The 27,321-nt window shown below is 47.3% G+C and overlaps 1 protein-coding gene across 3 annotated transcripts in view; it reads right to left on the reverse strand.

Moving 5' to 3' along the window:
• WFDC1 (WAP four-disulfide core domain 1) overlaps nucleotides 1-25,509 on the reverse strand; it is a 49,742-nt gene extending 24,233 nt beyond the window's left edge. The window contains exons 1-3 of one of the 3 annotated variants that reach the window (XM_029608100.1): nucleotides 25,130-25,509; nucleotides 1,854-2,107; nucleotides 1,423-1,506 (exon numbers count right to left, since the gene is read on the reverse strand). In XM_029608100.1, the coding sequence (XP_029463960.1) occupies nucleotides 1,423-1,506; nucleotides 1,854-2,107; nucleotides 25,130-25,248 (457 nt within the window). In that variant the 5' untranslated portion in view covers nucleotides 25,249-25,509. The remainder of the gene's footprint in view (nucleotides 1-1,422; nucleotides 1,507-1,853; nucleotides 2,108-25,129) is intronic. The other 2 variants (XM_029608101.1, XM_029608105.1) reach the window with 2 other exon arrangements.
• Between the last annotated feature and the right edge of the window lie 1,812 nt (nucleotides 25,510-27,321).

The raw sequence follows: 27,321 nt of genomic DNA on the forward strand, positions 1-27,321 counted from the left end.
AGGGCCCTGTATGAGGGGATGTGTGTGTGTGTGTGTGTGTGTGTGTGTGTGTGTGTGTGTGAGCAAGAGAGAGAGGGAGCCTGGTTGAGGGTGTGTGTATGTGTACTAGAGAGAGGAAGCATGTGTGTGAGAGAGGGAGGGACAGAGGGAGCCTGTGTGAGGGGCAGTACTGAGAATGGGGTCAAACTCTGGGACTGGCGATAGAGTGGAAAGGGTTGAGCCTAGAGGTGGAGGGGAGAGATACTGGCAGGTGTTGGGGCCTGAGAGGGCAAAGTGGCCAGGGGAGTAGGGAGAGCGAGTGGAAGGGACACTCTTACAGTGAATTTCTAGGGACGTTCTGCTCAAAATATTTAAAATTCTGCATCTGAGTAATAACTTTTTTCTGTATTAATTTAAAATGTAATTACTTAAAGACTATCATGCAAATTGTGTTATTTCGACCAATATAAAGTTTGCAGAATTTTGCAGAATTTAAGTTTTTGTGCACGGAATTCCCCCAGGAGTAATACATATGTGCATAGAAAGTGGGAAATAAACAAACAGCCTGTTTCCAGGGGTAAACAACATTTTAACCTGCAAAAATGCCCTCTCCCTAAGCCTAAATAGGCAGTAGCCAGTGATTGAAGTTTTGACAAATAGCACTAATGGTCACAAGTTTCAGACTTGTGCTGATTCATTTGTTTTATTTTGCTTCATTGCTTTATGGGCACAAAATTTTTATGGGCACCTTCGTTTTATTTTCGTGTGTAAATAAAATGAAAAAAACAAACAAAAACAAACTCAATAGAAAGAGAATGAAATGAAACAAAACAAGCTGAAATACATTTTTCCCATCCACACCCCACTAATCCAACCTCTTTTTGTGTCTAAATACCACTAAACTCTTTGTTCATTAACATTTGTCATTAAACCAGAAAAACATGTACGTTACCCTTCTTGTACTTCCCTTATCAGACAAATCCTGAGATGTAAGTTCTCATTACAATGATCCACGAAATCACAGGATAACTAGGACAATTACTGTTTCAAAATGACATGAAACCATCAATGACATTTGTGTTATTTTTTTTGTGTCATTTCCCAATCAAAACGACAGAAAAAAATGAACAAAATATGGTTTATGTCATTCAGGTCATTTTCGTGCAGCAAACGAATTTCAGCGCAAGGTATTCATAACATTTAGTAAAAGAAGGCGCATTTTATGTGCGTTGTAGAACTATGGCAAACCATATGCAAGGGAAAAAACGGAGCCATATAAATTGCATAACACTGAAACATTTTTTTTCCAGGCACATCCCTAAGGATAATTGCTCTCAGCTCTGCTGAGCTGCTCTACAGATTTTGCAAGCAGATTCACCCCCACGCGCCCTCCAAACGACTTCTCTATTTTATTTATTTAAAGGAGCAGCCGCTTTCCTCTACCTTGCAAAGTCTCTTCTGGTCCATCCAGCAACCAACCGTTCCCACCCAACCAGCGAGGCTTGGGCTGCACCAGCCAGTCTAAAACTACAAGGAAGGAGGAAAAACGCAAGGGTTAGAAACAGGTCACAACGCACCTAGGAACGGAACAATTTGGATTTATATATTTTTTTTTTCAGCATCCATTATCTACGCTGGGATGCTCTGCTTTCTTTACAGCTCCCTCAACAGGCTGACCCCCACATTATTCCGAGCTCGCTTTATAACGAGGGTTTCAGAAAGGGTCGCAGGCGGTTTTTCTCTTCCCCTGCCCGTTGCCCACCCCCCAATATCTCTTCCTTCCCTTTGCCCTCAAGGGGCTGCCTGCTGTCGAGCTGCCTAGGTGAAAGAAACCCGCGTGGGTGAGGGCGCCCCCCCCCTGCCGGCTCCGTTACCTGGCGGCGGCTGCACGGCGTCCAGGCAGGCGTAGAGGCAGCCGTTGTAGCAGCAGCGCCGGTGGCGGCCGCACTGGGAGTCCGAGCGGCAGCCGGGCCCCTCGCACGCCTGCTCCGGCAGCAGCTGCGGAGGCGGGGGGCAGCGCTCGTTCTTCTGGGCGCGGAGAGGGTATTCGTAATCCTGGCAAAGGGAGGGAGAGGGGAAATGAGAAGGCGTGATCCGTCCTCTGCTGTCACATTTCCACCTGCTTTTGCTTTCGCAGTAAAAGAGAAATAGGTGTAAAGCAAGAAGTGGCAGCGCATCGAGCAATACATGCATATAGTACTTCTGTTAGAGACGCCGCCCGAAGATAAAGGAGGGTGAGCCCAACGTTGGTCCCATTTATTTATTTATTTAGTGGATTTTTATATACCGCGGCACGTAAAAAAAATCACCTCGGTTTACAATAAACAATAAATCAGCAACAGGCTTTACATACAATATAAATTAAGGTGGACATAATATAAATCAATTAAGAACAATTTAAGAACAAAATATAATATAAATCGATTTAGAACGAGTTAAGAACAAAAGGCAATTAAACCGAAGAAATCAGAGATTCAATAGATAAGGGCGAGTCAAAAATCATAAACAGGGGGGTCAGAGAGTGATAAAGGAAAAGTATAGTAGAGCGATAAATAATTTAGGGGAGTAGGGATAGGATCTGGGAAAATACGGGCCGCAGGAGTAGGGATAGGATCAGGGAGACATAGCGCATGTAAATCAGCATTTCAGAAGAGGAGGTGTTCATAGCGTGTAAGCTTGTTCAAACAGCCAGGTTTTGAGGTTTTCTTTGAATTTCTTATGGCAGGGTTCGAGACGCAGGTCCGTGGGCATTTTGTTCCATATGTTGATTCCAGCTATAGAGAAAGAGCGGTCTCTTGTGGCGACGTGTTTGATGTGTTTATGGGAAGAAGTGGTGAGTCTAGCTTGGTGCATATTTCTTATTGGTCTCTTTGAAGTACGGAAAATAAAATTTAGGGCTGCTACTGTGTGTGATTCACTGGGCCCCACACTTTTGTTTGAATAACTGCTCGGAGCCTATTGTCGATGCCATCAGGGTTGCCTAACTCGGGTCCTGGAGGCCAGGGTATCCCCAACGCACTGTGCGCTTGATCCTGCGCACTCAGGACCCTGCACACATGACAAAACAGTGGGGAGGGGGGGATGGGCACTGTAATAAGCCACGCTCAACCTGCCGCGGGCTTTGGCGTGGCTAATTGCATGTGTTTTCCCACGCTGACCTTTAACGCGTATGTAATGTTCAGCATGGGAAAAACCCGCACACAAACCCGCACTAAAAAACCCCACGGCGGGTTTTGCATGAGTGCATAAAAATGGTATGTAAAGGAGGCAATTATCCATTCACGGAGAGCAGGGAGAATGGTTAGTGCCTGTTTTTTAAGCAGATTTTTTAGCACCTGGGTCAGGACAGGAGTCAAGTTAAAGGCGCCTGTCAGACCCATCATTTTTCTCATTGCTGGCATTGGGGTGGGTGTGGGTCTGTTCAGCTCTAGTGAAATCATGAATTATGTTCACTTTTTTCTAATACTACGGTGCATTTTGTGGGTCAGCCACACAGCGGCAGAAGCCTTGCAGCGTGCCAGAATGTCAAAGGGAGAAAAGACTGAGAGAAGGCAGTTTCGAGGAGGGCCTGAGAGGAGTCCCACCTTCAATCCCACTCTCAGACCCCTACCTGTCTTGAAAGGGAAAGGCTTTCGCGTGGAGTGAGAGAAGCCCCCGGGGTCCAGAGCGGGCGGAACGCGGAGATTCCTAAGGCGGAGGTAGGCGGGTTTGAGCCCTAAGCGGAGGGAAGCGGTGGACACCGCAACACATAAGAACATAAGAAATTGCCATGCTGGGTCAGACCAAGGGTCCATCAAGCCCAGCATCCTGTTTCCAACAAAGACCAAAACCAGGCCACAAGAACCTGGCAATTACCCAAACACTAAGAAGATCCCATGCTACTGATGCAATTAATAGCAGTGGCTATTCCCTAAGTATAATTGATTAATAGCAGTTAATGGACTTCTCCTCCAAGAACTTATCCAAACATTTTTTGAACCCAGCTACACTAACTGCACTAACCACATCTTCTGGCAACAAATTCCAGAGCTTTATTGTGCGTTGAGTGAAAAAGAATTTTCTCCGATTAGTCTTAAATGTGCTACTTGCTAACTTCATGGAATGCCCCCTAGTCCTTCTATTATTTGAAAGTGAAAATTACAGAGTCACATCTACTCGTTCAAGACCTCTCATGATCTTAAAGACCTCTATCATATCCCCCCTCAGCCGTCTCTTCTCTGCTGTGATCCTGCCCGCGAGGAGCGTGGGCAGGCTCTTACCTTCTCACAGCCAGTCGGGCTGCTGACTCTGCTGCTTCTTTCTCCCTGAATCAGCTGGGGCCATCCCCACAGCTGTTGCCATGCGGTCGGCTCCTCTGCTCCTGTTTCTGCCTTTCCCCGACGTGCTGCTGCGATCCTGGGACCTTCAGCCCGGGTCCTCGACCAGTAGGGAGCCGTCCCTGCCGGTGCCTGCAGCTCTCTACTGTGCCTGCAGCCTGCTACAGCTCTCTACTCTGCCTGCACTCTTACCTCTCCTCCTGGGGCTGTCTTCACGGCATGGAGCCGTTCCTGCAGTCAGCCCTTCTCCTGCTTCAGTCCTTGCAGCTCTCTGTTCTCTCTGCCGGTGCCTGCAGCCAGCCTTACCTCTCTCTGCTTCTTCCTGCTTCTGTCCTTGCAGCTGGGAGCTGCTCCAGTGACCTGCCTTCACCCAGCTCCAGTCCAGGGCTGCTCCACGGCTTCCCTGGGCCTTCCACGTGGCTGAGGATGCCACCAGCTTCCAGCTCTTCTTTCCAGCCTCCTAGGGCGCAGGCGCGCGCCTCTCTGCTCCTCTTCAAGGGCCAGCCAGGTGTGGCCCCCTGCTGACCCCTCCCTGGGCGTTGTCCACCTCAGCTCTACTAAAGGGAGCAGCGTTCAGTCTGTCTTGGCCTTCACAAGGAGTTGGTCACTCCTGAGATCCTTCGCTCCAGGAAGTCGTCCGTGTTCCAGCACTTCTGCAAGGTCCTATGTTTCTTGTTCTCTGTCGGAGCTCCTCGTCCAGTCCTGATGTCTGCCTGCCGTTCCAGTCCCAAGGTCTGTCTCTCGATCCAGTATTTGTGTTCCAGTCCTGTTGTTCCTGCTGTTCCAGATGTCCTTGTTCCAGCCCTGAGGTCTGTCTTAATCATTGTTCCTGATCCTGATGCTTTAACCTGCCTTGAGCTGCCAGGAGTGCAGCAAACCTGCTTCCTCTTTCCTGTGCTCTCCCGCTCTCAGCATGGTCCGCGATCAGCCTTCCAGGGCTGTGTAGGGCGTGCATGGGACAGGGTGGTCCGTGACTCAGTCCCGCGGGTAGTCTGAGTAGGGCGCCCTGAGGGACAGTGCCCATGTCTTCCTTTAACCCTCGTTCCTGACTCCACCTCTGTGCATCCAGTACCTCGACCTGAGTCCACGTCTGTGCCTGTCCACGTCTATGCATCCTGCACCTCGTTCCTGAGTCCACGTCTGTGCCTGAGTCCACGTCTATGCATCCTGCACCTCGTTCCTGAGTCCACGTCTTTGCCTGAGTCCATGTCTATGCATCCTGCACCTCGTTCCTGAAGTCCACGTCTATGCCTGAGTCTACGTCGTTCCTGAGTCTCGTCTGAATCCATGTTCCAGTCTTCGCTGTCCTGGCCTCCATCTGGCCTGCCGCTTCGTGCCGTACCCTGCGGCAGGTCCGAAAGGGCTGGGAACGGTCGGAGGACTGTTCACAAGACCAACATTGCGTTGTTGGGTCTTCCGAAGCGTGCAGGTCCGGAGGAGGGCCTGTCTCCGGTCATCACTCCAGCCTTGCTCCCGTCCAGCCCATGCTCGGGCATGCCACGCCTCCCGCGGCACCTCTCCAGACCCCTCTGGCGTCGAGCCGCGGCCCAAGGGCACACACATCTCCCAGGAGTGGGATCGCTCTCCTAGCACTCCACAACACTTCTCCAAGCTGAACAGCCCTAATCTCTTCAGCCTTTCCTCATAGGGGAGCTGTTCCATCCCCTTTATCATTTTGGTTGCCCTTCTCTGTACCTTCTCCATCACAACTATATCTTTTTTGAGATGCGGCGACCAGAATTGTGCACAGTACTCCAGGTGCGGTCTCACCATGGAGCGATACAGAGGCCTTATGACATTTTCCGTTTTATTCACCATTCCCTTCCTAATAATTCCTAACATTGTTTGCTTTTTTGACTGCTGCAGCACACTGAGCTGATGATTTTAAAGTATTATCCACTATGATGCCTAGATCTTTTTCCTGGGTGGTAGCTCCTAACATGGAACCTAACATCGTGTAACTACAGCAACGGATTGCCCAAGAATTTAGGTTCGTTTGCATACTTCAGTAACCCTTGCCCCTTCCCCTCCCTCAAATCTGGACCTGTCTGTGGGTCTGGATTGGCTGCAGTTCTGCACCAATCCTTGCTAATCAATTGCACCCTTGATAATAAGCGTCATATGAAAATCTGAAATGCTAGCCATTTTAATTATCAACCAGATAGGCCGGTCGGATTTCTGTCTTTTTGCAGCCATTTTTAGTGAGGTGGGTTTTTTTTTAAGTGACTTAATTCTTCCCAAGAGCGGATGGACAGCAGATCACTGGTTGATCAGAAACAGATGAGGAACAGGCCACTTGGGCTAGCCTGTTTCCTCTCCATTCGTTTCTTTCCTTGTGTGCCCGTCTGTCTTGCAGGAGTGCAGGCTCTTTTTTTTCTTGCTCTTACTTTAAATGTACTCATTCACTGGACAGAAAAAGTCTCCTGTAGATGTCCCTCTTTCACTAGGTAATAGCACACAAGAGCCATACCTAGGTCAGGACTGATCTTTTGTTTCACTCCGTGCCCTTGGAGTCAGAAGGGATCAACTCAGTTGCATGAAAAATTAATTAGCAAAAAATGGTGCCATTCTTACAGCCTTTTAATTTCCTACAAATGAAACGGTAGTATTGAAAAAGATAGGACAGTAATTTATTAAGAATGATGTAAGCACAGCTTATGGCACACAAGAATACGATGATGTATCTTATTCATTAGGCATTTCAGCTACCGGGGGCTCCCAGACCTGTCCTCAGGCAGCCCCAGCCAGTTGGGTTTTTAAGATATCCACAATGGCCATGCATATAAGTGCATGATATTTCCTCCATTGTTGTGCAAATAAATCTCCTGCATATTCATCGTGGATATCAGCTGGGGGAGGGGGGGGGGGGGGAGTGTCCCTCAGGACAGGTTTGGGACCCACTCAGGTCACTGTAGATCTGAATTGCCCCATGTCTCCAAAAGTGAAATACTGGGATGTTCCATCTGATCAAACTCCCCTCGTCCCCTGGGCACAGTTCAGTGTTTCTAATAATGGACTAACTTAATATTTTTCTTGGCAAGCTTTCGGGAGCTGACACACCCTTCATCAGATTAAAACAAAATGCTTTGACCAGAGGAAGGGAGTGTTAAGCTCCCAATATAAATGGTTTAAGAGAATCTAATAAAAAAAAGGTGACGCATTTATATTTATACAAAGTTAAAGTACAAATAAATATTTACTCAAATACTGAAACTGGATGGATCGCGGTCTGGGGGCAGGGTTTACTTCCCTTCCAATGCTCTTTTAAATTCAGTTCCAGCATGCTCTAACTTTTTAAAAAGTGGCATGCACACTGACACCTCCGTTAAGAAAACCATTTTTGCATCATTTGACATTGCAGGCACAGATAGCCGTTCTGTGTAATATACAGGAGGAAGGCAAGAACTGCAGAGCATGGCACAGAGCTAGCAGCACCCTGTGTTACTGCAGAGCATGGCACAGAGCTAGCAGCACCCTGTGTTACTGCAGAGCATGGCACAGAGCTAGCAGCGCCCTGTGTTACTGCAGAGCATGGCACAGAGCTAGCAGCGCCCTGTGTTACTGCAGAGCATGGCACAGAGCTAGCAGCGCCCTGTGTTACTGCAGAGCATGGCACAGAGCTAGCAGCGCCCTGTGTTACTGCAGAGCATGGCACAGAGCTAGCAGCACCCTGTGTTACTGCAGAGCATGGCACAGAGCTAGCAGCACCCTGTGTTACTGCAGAGCTTCCCTGGCACGGAGAATGCAAGGTTCCTACTGAACAACTCTGAACGGGTTTCTTGCCAAGCCCGAATACTGATCATACGCCTATGCAGCTTCAGTTAGGCAGATGATAAAAGTGAAAATTGGCTATCCAAGGTGAACATCCAATTAACCTTAACTGAAAAATTCATTTGTCTCCAACTGCTATAGGACAGGTAATACACTATCAGTTTCCTCTTTTGTATATTCCAATTCAAAGAAAGGTGCAAAAAGACTTATGCATCTATTGATCTGTTTCGACGTATTAGGCACAGGTGCCTGACTCATTTTCCAGTGGGTCCGACTGTGAAACTCAGCCCTGAAAAGAAATGGTCTGAGAGCAAACTGGGCAGTACATATCTGACCTGGCCACATAAAGACTCTCCGGTCCGTATCCAGCACCACTTAGCTGGAAAGGTTTCGACTTATCTAGCTAAATGCCGGCTGCTGAATATCTGAACCCATGATCAGTTGCCACCACTTAGCCGGATAACTGCTTATTTGGCTTAAATGGTTAGCAGGCTAAGTAGTAGTGGGATGGGGGCATAACTGGGAGGATCTGAGGGAGCCGGATAAGTTATCTGGCTAAGTCTGATATTCAGCCAGATATACGTTATCCGGCTGACTCTGGTCGTGCCAGAGACCTGTCCTAAAGTTAGCCGGCTAACTTTTAGATAGCTGGGGATATTCATCGGTGCAGCCGTGCCGCCAAATATCCTAGCTCAGCTGGAGAGCAGCTAAATGTGAACACCTCTGTGCACAGCCCTTGTACCAGCAAACAAAATGCCTACTGTGGCAATTATAAAAACTATGACCAGTCCCATTAATGTGCTAGGGATGTGCAGAGGCACCATTTTTGTTTTGGTAGGTCACCTCCGTTTGTTTGGTTCATTTCAAACAAAAAATACATTAATTTATTCACTCCATCTGTTTTTTTTTGTTTTGTTTCCCATTAAAGTCAATGGAGGAAGAAATGCAGCCTATTTTAAGCTTCAGAATTGGGGATTCCTATTCATTTGTAATGGAACTAGTGGGAATACAGCAACAGAAGGGGTATGAGAAATGAAAGGCACCAGAACTGTAATAAAGTGGCATCAACAGCCTAAGGCTCCATAAAGGGGCAAAAGGGTACCAGCAGTGGCAAGAGATCTTCAAGGCACCATCAGAGGAGCAAAGCAGCAGCAAGAGTGGCAAGAACACCCCAAGACTTCAAAAGAGGGCACCGGTAACAGTGGCATGAACCCCTGAAGGGAACACAAAAGGGGCAAAGGGGCACCAAGAGTGGTATGAACATTCTAAGGCACCCCGAAGGGGGAACAAAGCAGCAGAGATGGCATTAAAAATACCCAGGCACAGATAAAGGGACGAAGCACCACTGAGAGTGGCACCAAGACTCCATGAGAAATGCAAACCAGTGACCCTCAGGGACAAGAACACCCCAACGTGAAGAGACTGGGGTATGGCAACAAGGCAGAGTGGCAGTAAGACTCCAAGTTGTAGCATCAGGGGCATGGATGACAGGAAGGAGAGTGGCAGCAAGACCCTTCATTTTTTAATTATTTATTTAGGCGTTTTATATACCGTCGTTCCAAAAGTAGATCACAACAGTGTACAGTATTAGCATTCAAATTCACGGTCAACGGACATATGCTTTGCGTTAATGTCCACTCTTCAAATTCAAAAATCACTGAGAACACATATTCTGGTTCATTATTAAACATCTACATTGATATCAAGGTAGTTCTTATCTAATTTACAGGCCGATACAGTACAGTGCGCTCCGGAGTAAAGCAGCAAGACTCCCAAGGTGTAAAGGCGCGAATGGCAACAAGGCTGAATGGCTGAAAGACCCCCAAGATGTAGCATAATGGGCATAGCAGCAAGAAAATGTGGCAGCAAAACCCCGGAAGGTGTAGCATAAGGGGTATAGGAGCAAAGCAGGGAATCGGCAAGTCCCCCAAATGGGCCATCAGGGTATAGCAGCAAGGCAGAGGGGCATCAAGACCCCTAATGTTTAGGGTATGTCAGAAATATCCCAAGGTGGTACATCAGGAGTATGGTGGCAAGGCACAGTGGCAGTTAAGACCTTCAAGGTACATCATCAGGAGGTCACCTTCACCTTGATTGGCCCTCCATCCTGCCTACTTGCCCTCTTTTCCTGCTCAGCTCCATCCCAGCTATGACCTCACTCAGGAATTTCTTGGTTGCTATAGTTACCAGTCTCACTGCAGCACTTTTCAATGGGCCATAGACCTGAATGGGAAACATAAACGAATGAAACGAACATTTTCACTCAATTCATGGGCACACTCCTTTCATTTCAGGGACCCATAAATTAAACAAAAATGGTCTCATTCGCTGCCCTTTACCCATTTGCTCCAAACAAATGCACATCCCTGTTAAGTGCTCACTGGACACCAGAGAAAAATCTGAAGAAAATGAAAATCCATCCCTCTTTTGCTTTCCCAGAATGAAAAAGAAAATCAAAGGGAGAACCCTTTGTTGAAAATGAGTTCATATCGATCATTGGCAACTCTTTATCTGGAGTACTGAGTCCAACTCTGAGGGTGGGGGTGGGGGTAGGAGCGGAGGTGGGGGGGACACACAATGAAAACTCATCTTTCCAGGCAGATGGCGGCAGTCAAAGATTTCCAAATATCTCTGTAGAATTTGGAATATTTATTACACTAATATTCAGCACACATTCTCATAAAGCCCAGACTATAACAAAATATTATTATTTAAGCACATAACATAATTCAAAGCATGCACTAAATGCAAATAACGCACGCTAAAAAGAATTAGCAAGCACTAACTGCAAATAACGCACGCTAAAAAGAATTAGCAAGCACTAACTGCAAATAACGCACGCTAAAAAGAATTAGCAAGCACTAACTGCAAATAACGCACGCTAAAAAGAATTAGCAAGCACTAACTGCAAATAACGCACGCTAAAAAGAATTAGCAAGCACTATGCAAATAACGCACGCTAAAAAGAATTAGCAAGCACTAACTGCAAATAACGCACGCTAAAAAGAATTAGCAAGCACTAACTGCAAATAACGCACGCTAAAAAGAATTAGCAAGCACTAACTGCAAATAACGCACGCTAAAAAGAATTAGCAAGCACTAACTGCAAATAACGCACGCTAAAAAGAATTAGCAAGCACTAACTGCAAATAACGCACGCTAAAAAGAATTAGCAAGCACTAAATGGAATAAAAGGACTTAAAAGGAATTGAGGTAGATTTTCAAATGTACGCACGGGTGTACATGTGCGCGCGCTACCCGGCGCGCACACATGTACGCCCGATTTTATAACATGTACACGCAGGCATGTGCATGTTATAAATTCAGGGGTCGGTGCGCGCAAGCGGGTGCACACTAGTGCACCTTGCGTGCGCCAGTGCCCGCGGGCTTCCCCAGTTCCCTCCTCCTAGCCTGACCTTCCCACCCCTTCCCCTAGCCTTTCCGCACCCTAACCTAACCCCCCCCAAAAAAAATTTTTGTCTCGCCTTTTGCGCCTGCCTGGAGGCAGGCGCAGGTTGCGCGCGCCGGCAGCTGGAGGCAGGCGCAGGTTGCGCGCGCCGGCAGCTTGCCGGCATGCGATCCTCCAACAACGTGGCAAATGGCCACTGTGCCGGAGGCCTCTGGCCCCGCCCCTGCCCCACCCCTTTTGGAAAGCCCCGGGACTTAGACACGTCACCGGGCCTTTATAAAATAGGCCCATTAGCACTAACTGTGAATAACGTTTGCTAATAGGATTTAGCATGGAATAAATGCAAATAAGGGGCACACTGGGAAAGCCCGCTCCTGCTTGTGCCTGCCAATGAAAGGCAGAGGAGGAAAGAAAACAGTAAAGGGAAGGGAAGGGAGGAGAGAGAAGGGCAAGGGAAGCAGGGAGAGGAAAGGGAAAAGGAGGGAGAGAAGCAGGGGGAAAGAAAGGAGGGGATCAGGAATAGAAAGGGGAAAAGGAGGAGAGGAGAGGGGGAGCTTGGCAGGAGGGCAATAAAAAGGAATGGACAAGAAGGGAGGAGGAGAAAAGAGGAGGTGGAGAGAAGGGAAAAGGGAATGAGTGGAGGAGTAGTAGGACTAGTAGGAGGGAGAGTCAGCATGAGAACATTTTAGACAAAATTGTCAATGCAGCCAATTACACACATCTTTTATCTGTGCTGGAGGAAAGAGAAGTTCCTGGGGTGGGAGAGGTTGGGAGAGTCACTTTGTGTATGTATATATGGCGTTTTATTTTGCCCTTGACATTTTTAACAGGCACTTCTACTAGTATATATATAACTAGCGAAAAGTACCCTGTGTTGCTTGGGTAGTCTGGTGTGTGGCGGGTGCCTGTGTCTGACTGCGGGTGTATAGGGGGGTCTGTGTCTGCCTGTGCCTGTGTATGTGTGTGGGGGGGCTTCAGTATGTGTGTGTGTGAGGTCCTGTGCATATGGGGGCCTATGTCTGTATGTGTTTGCTTGTGTCTACCTGCCTTGTGTTGGAAGGAGGCCTCAGCCTGTGGGTGTGTGTGGGGTCCTGTCTGTATATATGGGGGTCTGTGTCTGTATGTGTAAGCCTCTGTCTATGTGGGTGCCTGTGCCTGTGTGTGCATATGAATGTTTGAGTTGTGTGTGTGAATGTATGGAAGCCTGTGCATGCTTTTGAGCTTGTGCAAGCTTGTGTGTGCTTCTGCATGCTTGCATGAACTTATGTGCACCTCTCCATGCTTATGTGAGCTTCTGCAAGCTTGGGTGTGCACTTCTATGAGCTTGTGTGAGCTTGGATGTGTGCTTGAACAAGCTTGAGTGCACTTATGCCTACCCTTCCCTGTTTGTGGGCACCTGAAAGACAGGGCTTTACAGACAAAGCATATTAGCAAACATTACTTGGCGTTGTACTCTGTGTGTGTGTGTGTGTGTGTTTGTGCCTATTTCTGTGTGTCCCTGTGCCTGTTGGTGTGGGCATGCCTATTTGTATGTGTGGGTGCATATGCCTGTGTGGGGGTATTTGAGGGAGACTGTGTGTGTCTCCCTACATGTGTGTGCCGTGTGCGTGCACTTGTGTGCCTATGTGTTTTTGTGACAGTGCTTTGCAGACAGAGCATATTGTCTTTGCACACTGCACCTTCCACTATTATTACTATCTGTTACTGAAACTAAACCCCACAAAACTTAAACCAGGACCATATTTTGGACCTTGCACCATTTAATAAAGTCTCAGGGCTCCGAGCTATTTTTTGAGAGGAAAGACCCTTATTATGAAGCATACACTGTACATACACCCAGCTCAAAAGAATGTAGACACTGGAAAAAGAGTTTTGGGAAATCTTTGCTTATTTTTACCATACAGGCTGCACCGACTTCAGTTTTCTGTGCTAACCTTTTTCCGACCCCACATCTACAGTGTTTATACCATGAATGGAAAAGCTGGCTTGGTCCAGGGCTTTCTGACCTGTTTCAGGCAAATATCCACTTTATGACTGTGAAAGGCAATTAAACGGAAAAAGAAAAAGGAGCAGCTGTTGTCTGATACGCAGCACCAGAAGAATGCCTTTTTCTTATTGCCAGACACTCGGTAAACATCTTTCCCAGCGCTGGGTTAGCGAGATACAATGTCAGGCTTGCAATTGTATACTTAACAGACAGCAGCTGATTTAGGACCGCGGGTTATTCGTGTCCGCCCATTTCTGAATGTCATTTCAATGCAGTGCATGATGTCATAGAGCAACATCAGGAAACGCAGGCTGAAATCAAATCAGGTAGGCGATCTATAATGGCCGTCAGGTAAACAATGCCTTGATCAAGACATCTATTCTTTCTTTTTTGTTTACCTGAAATCAAATCAGGACACCTTGTTAACACGTCTGTAAGCTCTATAATTACATAGCCCCAACTTTCACAAATATATAATGCACATTGTGGGCCAATCTGTAAGCCATCCTTGAAAGGAGTGATCTGTACAGTCGTGAAAGGGGCACCACTGGGACTGGCTTAGTAGGAATCTGAAACGAAACCACAGACTTTCTTATAGGTCTGGTGCGGAAAAGAGGGCACTAAGGCACTTTTCAATCCGTGCCAGCCAAGTCTGTGGTTTTGCCACCCTAAGGATACTATTGTCGCACTTATGGATTCCATTTTAAGTTTAGTTTCCTATAGGGAAATTGGCCCTATGAGATCACTACATCTGTGTGTCTGTTCCTCCCTAATTACTTTTTAACGATTTATCTAATTTAATTCAAATTTCTGCCACAGATCAGTACAGCATCTAATGACCTCATCTCTCACTTCCATATCCTCTTGATACCAACATCTAGAATCTTTTCTTTTTATTCTTTTTGATTGTAATTTGTATTCATTTAATTTTATGTTATTTTTATAGGTTTTCTTTATGCTTAATAATTGTGGATAATTTTATTGTAATTGGTTTGTGTGTATTTAACTTTATGGAGCAAGAGTTTTCTTTTGAATTAAGTGGGCTATAGATCCTAATAAACTAAACTAAAGTTATTTTATATAGGGAACAGACCAATTCAGTTGAAATCTCAGTGCAGAGTACATTGTGATGTCATGAAACATTTTTAAAGCTGCCCTGCTATTGGTTGACATTGAGCATTTAAAAAACTGCCTTGCCATTGGTTAGTGTCTGTCGGAAACCACCCGATTCCATTTCTTGTCTAGTTTCTTATACAGAAAATCTCTCTTTAATGTTTAATGATCCACTGATTACACAGAAATTGACAGAACAAACATTGTCATAACCCTGTACAAATTTCTGTACAACGGAGGAAACTGGGCATCATGACATATTCACACCTCTGCTTGTTAAGTCATTATTAAACAAAAGTTTTTATCTGTTGATTTTCCAGTTTTTTCTTTTGAACTTTGGCTTCCTGTTTTCGTCCTTTGTTTCTTTTTAATTATCTTTATTCAAGAGACATCGCGCTGCATAAGAAACAATTACAAAGCTCATACGACACTGAAACTGAACGATGAACAGATAGAAAACAAGAACTGTGTCTCTTGCCTTTTCCATTGTATAAAACCAAACCCCCTCCTCTCTCACTCAACATTTTCCTCACATCAGCATCCACACCCACCCACCTCTGCACTAATGTACACTAGCACAGGTTTATTTATGCAGTGCTATGACATCTGCAATGGAAGACTGAGTTTCTACCAGCAAAATGTAGTCAGAATTTGAAGAGATCCCTTTACCTTTGCAGGCTTCCCTCGCCGCAGAGATAGCAAGGCATTATGAAAATAATTTACCATCAGTTGTTTCCACAAGGAAAGACTGGGAGGGGAATCCTTCAAAGAGTTAAGCTCACTTTCTTCCCCAGCAGGGTCACTAATTATAAGCAACGCTTTTCCACGTTATCATAGCTATCATTTTCCACATCTACCCCCAAAATAACAATCATAGCTGTCAGCTCTGTTGCTGCCTCCAAATCCGTCCTCAGCCGATGCTGAATTCCCGTCCAGAAGGACTTTAACCTCTTACATCCAACAAAGATATGCAGCAATGTACCAGCATCCCGCTGCCATTTCAGACAAAGCTCTGTGTCAAGGAGGCCAAGTTTAAACCCTCTGCTTCTATCCACAAAGGCCCTGTGCACTAATTTAAACTGTGCTTCTCTAGTGGAAATATGGGAGGTTAATTGATCAAGAGAAGAAAAAAGGCTAATTAGATCATCCTCAGTCAATCCAATACCTAAATCCTCAGCCCACGTAGTAGCCAGAGCTTGTAAATGCAAGGCCAAGCGATCTTATTGAACTTAATAGGGGTAGCCTTGATGCACCGATCCAGCTCCCCCACCAGCACTTGCAAAGCGACGTGACAAAGCTTCTCGCCTGCAAATAACCGTAGAAATGAGTAATAGGTAATTACCATATGTATACATTGTTTTTGTCATTTTGTATTTGTAAAATGAGTACTTTCTCCCCCCAATCTCTTGATTTAGTTGTAAAAAAAAAAGTGACACAGATCAATCCAAAAAAGGGGATACAACTGTAGGTCTTTTCCTCCAGTTTTTAAAGAGATCATTGCCACTAGTAGCATTACATACGGTATAAGCACTAGAATATTCACGTGCGACATCCAGGATGCACAGAAGACAGTGGGCTAGAACGGTTCCCCACCTTTGATAACCTCTCCCCCCTCCTCCAGATGTGGCCTGAATATCTTTTTCTTTTTTTGCAGCACCAGAAAAATTGCTCTGGGGTGTCAATCTCCGGATATTTAGTCACTCTGTCATTAGCCTCTTGCAAGGCATCTGTATAATAGGATTATTTACTAATCACCATGTTAATTATTGTTCTTACATGTTTTCTTATATTTGTTATTTAATAGTTATTCGTTATATGTAATGCTTTCAAGCAAGTTAAAATGTTCTCTGTAAACCGATTTGATTTGCATACTATGTAAGAAGATCGGTATATAAAAAAACCTTAAATAAATAAGTAAATAAATAAATAAATAGAAGTGTGCTGGCTTGTCAAGCAAAGAGCCCGGCCTACCTGCCCAGGCTTTTCCCCTGGCAGAAGGAAGAGTAACCCCTACAGTCTCCCCCCGCTTTCTGAAAAGCGTCAAGATCCAGACCATTTCACTCCGTTGCCCTTCGGGTTCCCTTCCAAAGGTGTGGGCGCGCCGGCGAGCTTGCTAGCGGTGTTTTGGACCCAGGGGGCTGGAGGCTTCGGTGCGCCGCCGACATACGGTTCACTTCACGCGGTCTGGGCGGTGTGAAGTCCTTCAGACAAGTGTTCCGTCTTCTGGATTTCTGTTGAAACGTCACGTCCCCGCCTGCTGGTGGCCATGTTCACCCAACTGAGAAGCCGACTCTACTTGCTAAGGAAACCTTTGTTTTATAAAATAATTTTACAACGCACGACTTTCGTAAGTTCTTCCAGCAACATCTTCCCTCTGCCCTGCAGAAGAAAGGACGGTAGTAACGTTAAACTATTCCTTTCTCCCCTGCAGGCCGATACAGTACAGTGCGCTCCAGCGGAGCGCACTATTAGCCCGCGTTTGGACGCGCGTTTTCGACGTGCTAGCTTTACCCCTTATACAGTAAGGGGTAATAGCGCGTCAAACGCGCAGCCAACCCCCCCCCCCCCAAAACTAATACCACCTGCAACATGCAAATGCATGTTGATGGCCCTATTAGTTATTCCCATGCGATACAGATAGTAAAATGTGCAGCCAAGCCGCACATTTTACTTTCAGAAATTATCGCCCCAAAAGTAAAAAAAAAAATTAATTTTTTTTTAAATTTTAAATCGGCCGGCGGCCCGCGGGTCGGAAGACGGACACTCAATTTAGCCGGCGTCCGTTTTACGAGCTTGTGGCTGTCAGCGGGCTCGAGAACCAATGCCGGAAAAATTGAGCGTCGGCTGTCAAACCCGTTGACAGCCGCCGTTTCTGTCAAAAAGGAGGCGCTAGGGACGCGCTAGTGTCCCTAGCGCCTCCTTTTACCATGGGCCCTCATTTGCATTTTCTTCCCCCCTGAATTGCGTGTACAGGAGAGTGGCTGTGCAAGTGCCGGAAGAGCGCGTGCTCGCCCGCTCTCCCGCGACTTTTACTGAATCGGCCTCTGCTAGAGCGGAGAACTGCGCCCAAAGGCTTAACCCGCCAGGAAACAGGGCGAGAGGGGGAGGGGCTTCAGCCAGCGCATCCCTCCTACGCAAAATCGCTAGGAAAGAAGTTTACTGCCAACGACTTTAGCCACTCTGTTGTGTTTGCTCATTTTCTTGGTGTTTCCCATCCAACGGCAAAGTAGAAATTATTCTGAAACTTTGCAGCGGGCGCAAAGGGAACATTTTTTGAGATGCAGCTATGCAATTTTGCCCAAATGTTTCTTAAATGCAATTTTTGATTTGTAAGTGCAGCATTATAGTGCGTTACATGCCTGCAGCGTCTCTCGGGACGTTCCTGAAGTTCCTACGCATTCATGTGAATGATCTGTATTTTAACTTTCACTAGAGCAAACGACAAACTCTGCTACTTGGAAGGAGTTCCTACGATTAATGGAATTGTCATGAAAACAAGGCTTCGGGCTCATTTTGTGGCGCCTAGGAGGCAGGATGAATGAATTCCATTGCCAGACACTGGCTCGGAGCTTGCATGCAATAACCCACTACAGGGTGGAAAGGAAACCAGTGTGCATGCCCAGTCGTGTGCCCTCCATTTAGCATCATGCGTGGTCACCTTGGCATGGCCCCCCCCCCCCCGAAAAAAATGTACTGAAAGCACATTTTTCATACCAGTAAATATTTCTTCAATAAGGAAAATCTTACTGCACCACCCGGTGAACTTGTCTTTGTCTCTTAGGCAGTTCTAGTGCTAAAAAAAAAAAATAAAAAAAAATAGCACCACTCTGAAAGCGAACTGTGGAGCAAATATGCCAAAAACAACTATACTAAGCCAAAGAAGAAAATTCACAGGCACTATTGCTTGCATTTGAATGCCCAGGGGACTGAAGGGTCAGCAGAAAAGGGGCGCAGGACTGGCTGGCTGCTTCACCTCTCGGTTTTCGGTGAGGACCTGTGCCAGCTCACCAGCTGGCTGCTTTGTAGACCTTTACCAATGATATATTCTCAAGATAGCAACAACAGTAAGATGAACACTTGGTGTAGCTGTGACTTCAGCAACAATCCAACCAGCCTTCATGGTTCTCAGCATTTGTCATGTTGTGATGAAATAGCACAGGCGCCGTGTTAGTCCAGCCGAATGCGTGGAAACAACAACAAAGCAGTATAAGGTGCTACCTTTTTACTGTGCGAGCAGACTCAACATTTAGGTTGTTTTTTCATCCAGTTTTGTTTCATACTGGGACAGTTTCGCATTAAAATTAGCATGCACTAAGCAGAACAGCGCTCGCTGTTACAAAATGAAATGAAAAAAACTCTGCACATCCCTATAAAATGTTAATAAATAATAATACAGCAGAGATCTAGAGGTTTTTAAAACTCACTGTCAGCCCTAAAATTCCACTGCCCGTCACCTTCCGATTACTCTAACGCATCAAACGCCTCCTCGTCCTCCCTCTTCTTCACGCTATCATTTTAATGCATTTTATCATTCACTTGTATTTTCTGGCAGTGTCATCATTTGCTCATTCTGTTTTTGGACCTGAGGAAAGGAACACCAACCCCCAAAAACTAGTTTAAAAGTTTATTATTCCAGTAAAAAAGTATCTTCATGTTATTTTTGTCATTTATTAACCTTGATTCCCATTCATATTGTGATGTTAACTGCATACAAGGACCTTCAGTTGTTCAAGATCTGAGCAGCTAGGCACCTCATAATCCCATCATAATATTCAATTAAAAAAAAAAAAAACAGCAAGAAGGCAGTGGCCTAGTGGCATCAGCAATGGGCTTTGAGCCAGGTAAACCAGGTTTCAAATCCTGTTATTGCTACTTCTGGTGGGATTTCTCTTTACTGGCCTCTCCTCCTCCTCTTCTTCCTCTCTGGAGATGAAGCAGACTGGAGAAAAGTGCCAATGCCAAGTAACAGAATTCCACTTTGATCTCTGGTCACTGTGTGCAAGGCTGTGCAATGGTATTCTGGCTGATTTACCGACCACACCGCCATACAGGAAAAATATGAGCATGGGTTGGCAGTGGCAGCGCTGCGCCCCTGCCATGAAGAGGAACCTGGGTGCGAGTCCCAGCCCCTGGGGGGGGGGGTGAGTCACAGTCATTGCACAATGGTGACACCTAGTGGTCAGAGTTAAGACCTATGATTACACGGGTTCCAGAAGGAGCCCCTGGCAATGATGGCTGAGAGAGCTGGGGGGAGATGTAAAAATATCTCTGGGTAGTTGCAAATAAAGGTTCAGGCTTGGTTCTGACTGAGCTGGAAGCACAACGGAGCAGGAAATAAAAATAAAAAAAATTAAACACATCATCGCATGGAAAAGTCCTGTGAGTTACAAGCTGTACTGGTCTACAGAGCTTCAAAAATGTGCTTCACTGGTCCATGCTGAAATCTATGAGGGCAGCCAGCTGTTATAAATATGAAGTCATCAATAATTTTCCCTTAATCTTGAAAGAAAATATGTGCAGTCCAGTCGGGTAGTATATCACAGCCTCCATTCCTGAAACAGTTCAGCATACAGGAAAACTGGCCACATTCTCTTCTTCACTAACCTATTGCACGCTTCAACCACATTTGTTGGCTTATAAATTCTACTGGATATATTGTTTAATCTTTTATTTCAGGTAAGGTTTACCTACAAGAAATACTTTCTTCCTCTTTTTAAAAAAGCAATGGTATTGTTTCTCACTGCTGATCTCTTTATCCAATTCGCCAGTCAGTCAAAGTAAACAAGCAAGAAATCCAAAAACTGAATTGAAGCCAGGAAGCCACAGATGGTGAGCCAGAGTTCAAGTGTTCAGGTCAGCTTCCCAGCCCAGGCAGAGCTACAGGGCAAAATTGAATCACAGCTCCTAGACAGAATCACGTAAGGGCCAATTTTGAAAGTGTCTAGGCGTGTCAAGGCACTTAATTTATCCCTGGATTCATCATTCTACTATAAATATAGTGCACACTATCACCCCAGTAGTGCCAATGAAATAGCTGTAGCTATTGCCGACACTAATGCAGGTGATAATATGCAATACATTATTGCCCGCAGCGCTATAAGACCCAAATTTTCCTAAACTCCGCCCATGCATCACCCAAACTCCTCCCCTTTCCCTAATTTACATTTTCAATTTGCAAAGCAGCAGTTATTGTATGCGTTACGGCGTTATCTCGTGCAATGGCCCATCGCGATTTGAAGAATGACCCCTAAGGGAGTTAGGTACTTAAATCAGCCCCTCTGGAAAATCGATTAGAGCCGAGTGCCTACATGTAGGAATCCTAGGTGACTAGAACCAGGTCCCTAAACTGTGGGTGGCTATCCAGGCGGAGTTATAGGGCTGGGAAAAAAAGAGGCCCCTAAATCTAGAAAAATGAACGGCAGGCTTAAATATAGACCCCTAAGTTTGAGTGAAAGCCTCTCTAAATTTAGGCTCACAATTTAGACAATGAGCAAATTTTGGAGCATTGACCTCCATTGCTGACAGCACAATGTTTCAGACTCCACCAAGGGGCTAATTAATCTGTGTGAGGATGGCCCTACGAACCTCCTGGGGGTGAGAGAGTCACTGGTACCGGCTGAGTGTGGGAGAAGCCAACACAGAGCATCAGCCATCAGGATAGTCTCGAGGGAGCCCAAAGCCACACCCCCTCCCCAGCCACCCCCATCTACAAACTTTTCATTTCACCCCATTTAAATTGTGCCTTATCCCTCATAGCGCAGTATCCTCTGCAGGGTGTGAGATCTGATATGCAACATAAAAGCATAAAAACTCTCCACACGCTCCAAGAGGCCCCTTTGTCAGACATGACAGCAAGGCTCAGCGAAGGCAGTACATTTGCCCGGGGGGGGATTTATGCCTCCCTCCTTGAGCCGCTCTGAAGAAGGAACCTCTGTGATCTCCAAAGCTCTTGCACATTAATTTGTGTGCTGGTCCAGAGAAGAGACGGCTGAGGGGGATATGATAGAGGTCTTTAAGATCATGAGAGGTCTTGAACGAGTAGATGTGACTCGGTTATTTACTCTTTTGGATAATAGAAGGACGAGGGGGCACTCCATGAAGTTAGCAAGTAGCACATTTAAGACTAATCGGAGAAAATTCTTTTTCACTCAACACACAATTAAGCACTGGAATTTGTTGCCAGAGGATGTGGTTAGTGCAGTTAGTGTAGCTGGGTTCAAAAAAAGGGTTGGATAAGTTCCTGGAGGAGAAGTCCATTAATGGCTATTAATCAAGTTGACTTAGGGAATAGCCACTGCTATTAATTGCATCAGTAGCATGGGATCTTCTTAGTGTTTGGGTAATTGTCAGGTTCTTGTAGCCTGGATTGGCCACTGTTGGAAACAGGATGCTGGGCTTGATGGACCCTTGGTCTGACCCAGTATGGTAATTTCTTATGTTCTTATGTTTTTATAAAAGATATCTGAGCCTGCAGGGAAGGGAACTCAATGAGACAGCGCTAGAGATGGGTTTATTATAGCTATAGAAAGGTTTCGTAGTAACAAAACTCCCTCACAATATCATTTTCGCAGTGGAAATGGGGGCTGCTGCAACACAGCAGAAGGTCTGATGCACAGTGCAAAGAAAGGGACTGAAGTGCAGCAGCATGTGTCAGGATATATCAGAGGAAATCTGATATTTTTGTGCAGCCATGTCTGTTAATTCATTATCAGGCCGATACTGTACAGTGCGCTCCGACGGAGCGCACTGTTAGCCAGCTCTTGGACACACGTTTTCCCTTACCCCTTATTCAGTAAGGGGAGGAAAACGCGCGTCCAACCCGCAGCACCTAATAGCGCCCTCAACATTCAAATGCATGTTGATGGCCCTATTAGGGATGTGCGCGGGATACAGAAAGTAAAATGTGCAGCCAAGCCGCACATTTTACTTTCAGAAATTAGCGCCGACCCAAAGGTCGCTAATTTGTGCCGGTGCCGGAAGAAATTAGCCATCTTAGCCGGAAGAAATATCGCCATCTTAGCCGGAAGAAATTAGCCATCTTAGCCGGAAGAAATATCGCCATCTTCCGGCACCGGCACCCGGAGGGTGCCGGTGCCGGAAGATGGCGATATTAAGTCAGAGGTCCCGAAGAGTAAAAAATTTGAATTCGGCCCACGGCTGTTGGGCTGAAAACCGGACGCTCAATTTTGCCGGCGTCCGGTTTCCGAGCCCGTGGCTGTCAGCGGGCTCGAGAACCGACACCGGCAAAATTGAGCGTCAGCTGTCAAACCCACTGACAGCCGCCGCTCCTTTTGCCCGGATCTACCGCCGGACCTAGTTTAAATACTGCATCGCACGCACCGGCGAGTGGCCGGTGCGTGCGCCGGGAGAGCGGGCAAATGCCCGCTCTCCCGCAGACTTTCCTGTATCGGCCTGTATGTAAGTTCAGCAGAGATGTGTTGTCATTTTCACACGACATTTGTTTTGTTTCCATTTGAAACAACAAAATAACCACAACAAAATGTTATTTTGTGAGGTTTTTTTTTTCATTTTAGCTCAGTCCTAGTCAATTTAGTGCATGCTCACAGTCAGGCCGATACCGTATGGTGCACTCAGCCGAGCGCACCCTTTTGCGAGTGATTGGCCGTGCGTTTTCCAACGCACGTCTATTAAACTCTTATACTCAGCTCGATCCAGTAAAGTCCGTGGGAGAGCGGACTAACGCCCGCTCTCCCGGCGCGCGCACCGGCCCCTCGCCGGTGCGCGCGATCCAGTATTTAAATTAGGCGACGCGGTGCAAACGAGGAAAAGGAGGCGCTAGGGACACTAGCGCGTCCCTAGCGCCTCCTTTTGGCCTGGAGTGGCGGCTGTCAGCGGGTTTGACAGCCGACGCTCAATTTGCCGGCGTCGGTTCTCGAGCCCGCTGACAGCCACGGGCTCGGAAACCGGACGCCGGCAAAATTGAGCGTCCGGTTTTCGGCCCGACAGCCGCGGGCCGAATTCAAATTTTTTTTTTTTTTTTTTTTTACTTTTTTTTTTACTTTTGGGGACCTCCGACTTAATATCGCTATGATATTAAGTTGGAGGGTGCACAGAAAAGCAGTTTTTACTGCTTTTCTGTGCACTTCCCTGGCGCCGGAAGAAATTAGCGCCGACCTTTGGGCGGCGCTAATTTCTTAGAGTAAAATGTGCGGCTTGGCTGCACATTTTACTTACTGGATCGCTCGGGAATACCTAATAGGGCCATCAACATGCATTTGCATGTTGATGGCGCTATTAGGTGCCGCGGGTGGGCCGCGTGTTTTCCTCCCCTTACTGAATAAGGGGTAAGGGAAAACACGCGTCCAGAGCAGGGTGACAGTGCGCTCCGACGGAGCACACTTTACTGTATCGACCTGACTGTAAGGGGTTCAGCGCATCGAAAAACGAGTGGCCAACCCCCCTGAAAATGAAGGCTATCCTGACAGGGGATTGGTCCTTTCACTGACATGTGATCGTGAACGGACCAATCGGCAATAAGTGAAGGAGTGAATAAATTAATATTACCTGCCCCACACCTTAATATCGAATTATTCACTCCTTCTGGTGCCGGCAGTCAGGTTCGGAAAACGGACGCTGATAAATTCAGCCTCCGTTTTCTTAACCGGCAGACAGTGGACCTCTCTCGGGTGCGCGCTGCCGAGGAGGCGCTAGGGGTGCGCAATCGCCCCTAGCGCCTCCTCGACAGGGCGAGCCCTAATTTAAATATTGCATCGCGCCCCCAGGAGAGGTGCCTGGGGGGGGGGGGGGCGCCTTAGGAAGGCGGGCGCTGAACCCTCTGCGCCCGCTTTCAGTGCAACTTCGTTTGCATCGGCCCCTAAAAGCGTTCATCGCATGCACTTAATCGCCAGGATACTGAGGGTAAGGCCTGTGCAAGGGCCGGCATGAAACTCTGAGCAACCCGGAAAAGTGTATAGGAAAGCAGAAAATACTGCTTTCCTGTATCCCTTCCGACCTAATACCCTAGCAATATTAAGTCAGAGGAAGCAAAAAGTAAAAAAATCGCCCCCTCCCCCCCCCCCGGTCAGCAGGTTAGAAAACCCTGCGCTCAGTTTTACCAGCCTCAGGTTCCCTAAGCGGTGGCCGTCGGCGGGATCAGAAACTCGCCGGTAAAATAAAGCGTTGGACGTCGGGGACCGCTGACGGCCACCTCTTCGCTAAGAAGGAGGCGCCAGGGACGCGCTATTGTCCCTAGCGCCTCCTTATTAGCGCGACCCCTCATTTACATAGGGAATATCGCGCCCGGGAGAGGCGGCCGCTCTCCCGCGGTTGATACAATGAAAAAAAAAATAATTGTAAATGAGAGGGAAAAGCAGAATGAAAGTTTCCCCCATAGAAAGAGAGAGAGAGAGCAGGGAGGATGCACCCAGCCGCGTGTGGGGAGAGGGGCAGCCGGGGAGCCCAAGCCAACCCCCAATTTGCCGAAGGCGGAGAGACCGAAGCAGTGCCCTCCGCCGCCTCAAACCCCACTTTTCTGGCTCGGCCCGGCCTTTTCCTCCGTCCCCTTCCCGGGGAGGACGGGCGCCGCCGCCTTACCTCAGACCTCGGGTGCGCAGCGCCTTTCGCGGGATTCCGGGCGCGGCCCCCGTCCCAGCAGAGCAGGAGCAGGACGCCCAGCGCGGCGCGCAGCAGCTTCCGCGGGCTCCGGCCCCCATCCATCCTCCTCCTCCTCCTGCCCTGCAGGAATTCAGCCCCGGCGGGTGCTCAGCTGTCCGAGGGAAGGCTGGGCTCGGACATGCCCCCCCCCCCCCGGGCAGATCCGGAAAGGCTTGGCTATTTTCGGCCCTTCTTTTGGCAGCTGAGGGCTGCACGGGATCGGATGACAGCTGAGGGGAGAGAGGAGGGTGGGCAGTCCCTGACAAGCAGCTTCCCCCCAAATGTGCAGAGACAGGGGGAGTTCCCCCCACGTCTGATCCTTAGGCTGGCAGGTGTGCAGCCTGACAGGGCTTTCAGAGGGGGGGGGGGGGGGGGGTATCTAACGAGATTTCAATAGCATCTGCGCGCCTATCTGGAATCGGAGCCACGGATCGCCCCTGCTGTCCAAAATCCGCGTAGGCTTTCCTGCACAAAAAATAGTGCAGCAGGAAGACCCGAAGCAGCAAGCGCTCTGAATCTGAACCCTGTCAGCTTTTCGAGGGGTCGGTGACTTTTTTTCTTTTTTGTACTGAAACCCCTTCTCAGAGGATTCTGTTGCTTGATGAGAAAGGAAGATAATCTAAAGCAGTGCTTCCCACCCCTCTCCTGCAGGCACACCTAGCCAGTTGGGTTAGAATTGCCACAATGAATATGCATGAGATGCTTTTGGTACTCACCAGTTCTCCAATATATGCAAGTTATCTCATGCATATTTATTACAGATATCCTGAAATCCTGTCCAGGATGAGGATGTACAGGGTGTATCCTGTTTTCTTCTGTTGACTCCCAGGCATTTGGGGGCGCCCTCGGTTTGAGGTGAGCTTCTAGGGTATTTAGATTCTCAGAGCAAGCTGCTAGTGTAGAGTCCCTGCAGGAAGGGGAAAACTTCAGATATAGTTGTACACATAAAAAAAAAAAAAAAAAGAGAAAAAAAACTAACAGTACAAATGAGAGAAAAGATGCAGTTTTAAATGAACTATTGATGTCATCTCTTGTTCTATTATTCCTGTCCTGCAGGGCTTATACATTTGATTCATAGAGACCACTGAGACCAGATGAAGTCTGACCACTGGAGGACATGCATGAGTTACTGACCCATTAGGATGCTAGGCCCGTTAAAGTTCTGATCCATGCCTACAGTGACACATTCACACACTGGCCCAGTCACACATTATACTAACTCTTCTATGCACTAGCCTATGAATGCTCTGATCCATGCAGTCACCAACCTAGGCATGTTCTAACCCAGTTATACACTGCCCCATTAAATACTTACAAATTAATTCTCTCTCACCATGGGACGGTTAAATACTGAACCATTAATGCTTGATCCTATTCATATACTGTCCCATGTATGCTGATTTATTCACACATCGATCTATTAATATACTAATTCCATGCCTTAATCTATTAAATATTGGCATAGAAATTGAAGAGCACACTACCCGAAGGGAGGTGGGATGGGGAGGAGAAAGGAGAAGGTACAGATGTGCAGCAAATAGGAGTGTTATGCTCGGCTTGTGAACCCTTGGACCGACTTGAGGATGGTATACCTTAGGAAAGATCCGTAGGTTCTCCCGTCGGGTGGCGAGGCAGAGCAGGAGACGTGACCAGCTGACCCTCGGCACTGGAGACTGAGGCGACTGTGGAGGCAGATGCAGACACGAGAAGAGAGGAGCTGTGTCTTCGCCACTGGACGTCTGTGGTCCCCGCAGGAGGAGCCCGTAGGGACCCAGACTGCTGGGACTTAGGTGGACTTTTGGGAGGTCAAGGAACTCGGTGCAAGGGCTGACTGGAGCTTCACCCCTGGAGGCCCGTGGTCCCCCCCCCCGGGAGGAGCCCGAAGGGACCCCGGCTGCTGGGACTTAGGCGGGCCCTTGAAGACGGCGGTCAAGAAGGAGTCCAAGGTCAAGTGCCAGAGGGAAGTCGCTTACCAGTCCAAGGTCACACACCGAGGGATCATCACATGCCAGTCCAAAGTCACACACCAGATAATTACCGCTAGCCGATCCGAAGTCAATACCAGGAATCACCGCTAGCCGATCCAAAGTCAGGAACCAGGAACACCAAGACAAGACAGGAACGGATCCAAA

This window comes from Rhinatrema bivittatum, chromosome 7, assembly GCF_901001135.1.
Source record: "Rhinatrema bivittatum chromosome 7, aRhiBiv1.1, whole genome shotgun sequence".
NCBI classification, from domain to species: Eukaryota; Metazoa; Chordata; class Amphibia; order Gymnophiona; family Rhinatrematidae; genus Rhinatrema; species Rhinatrema bivittatum.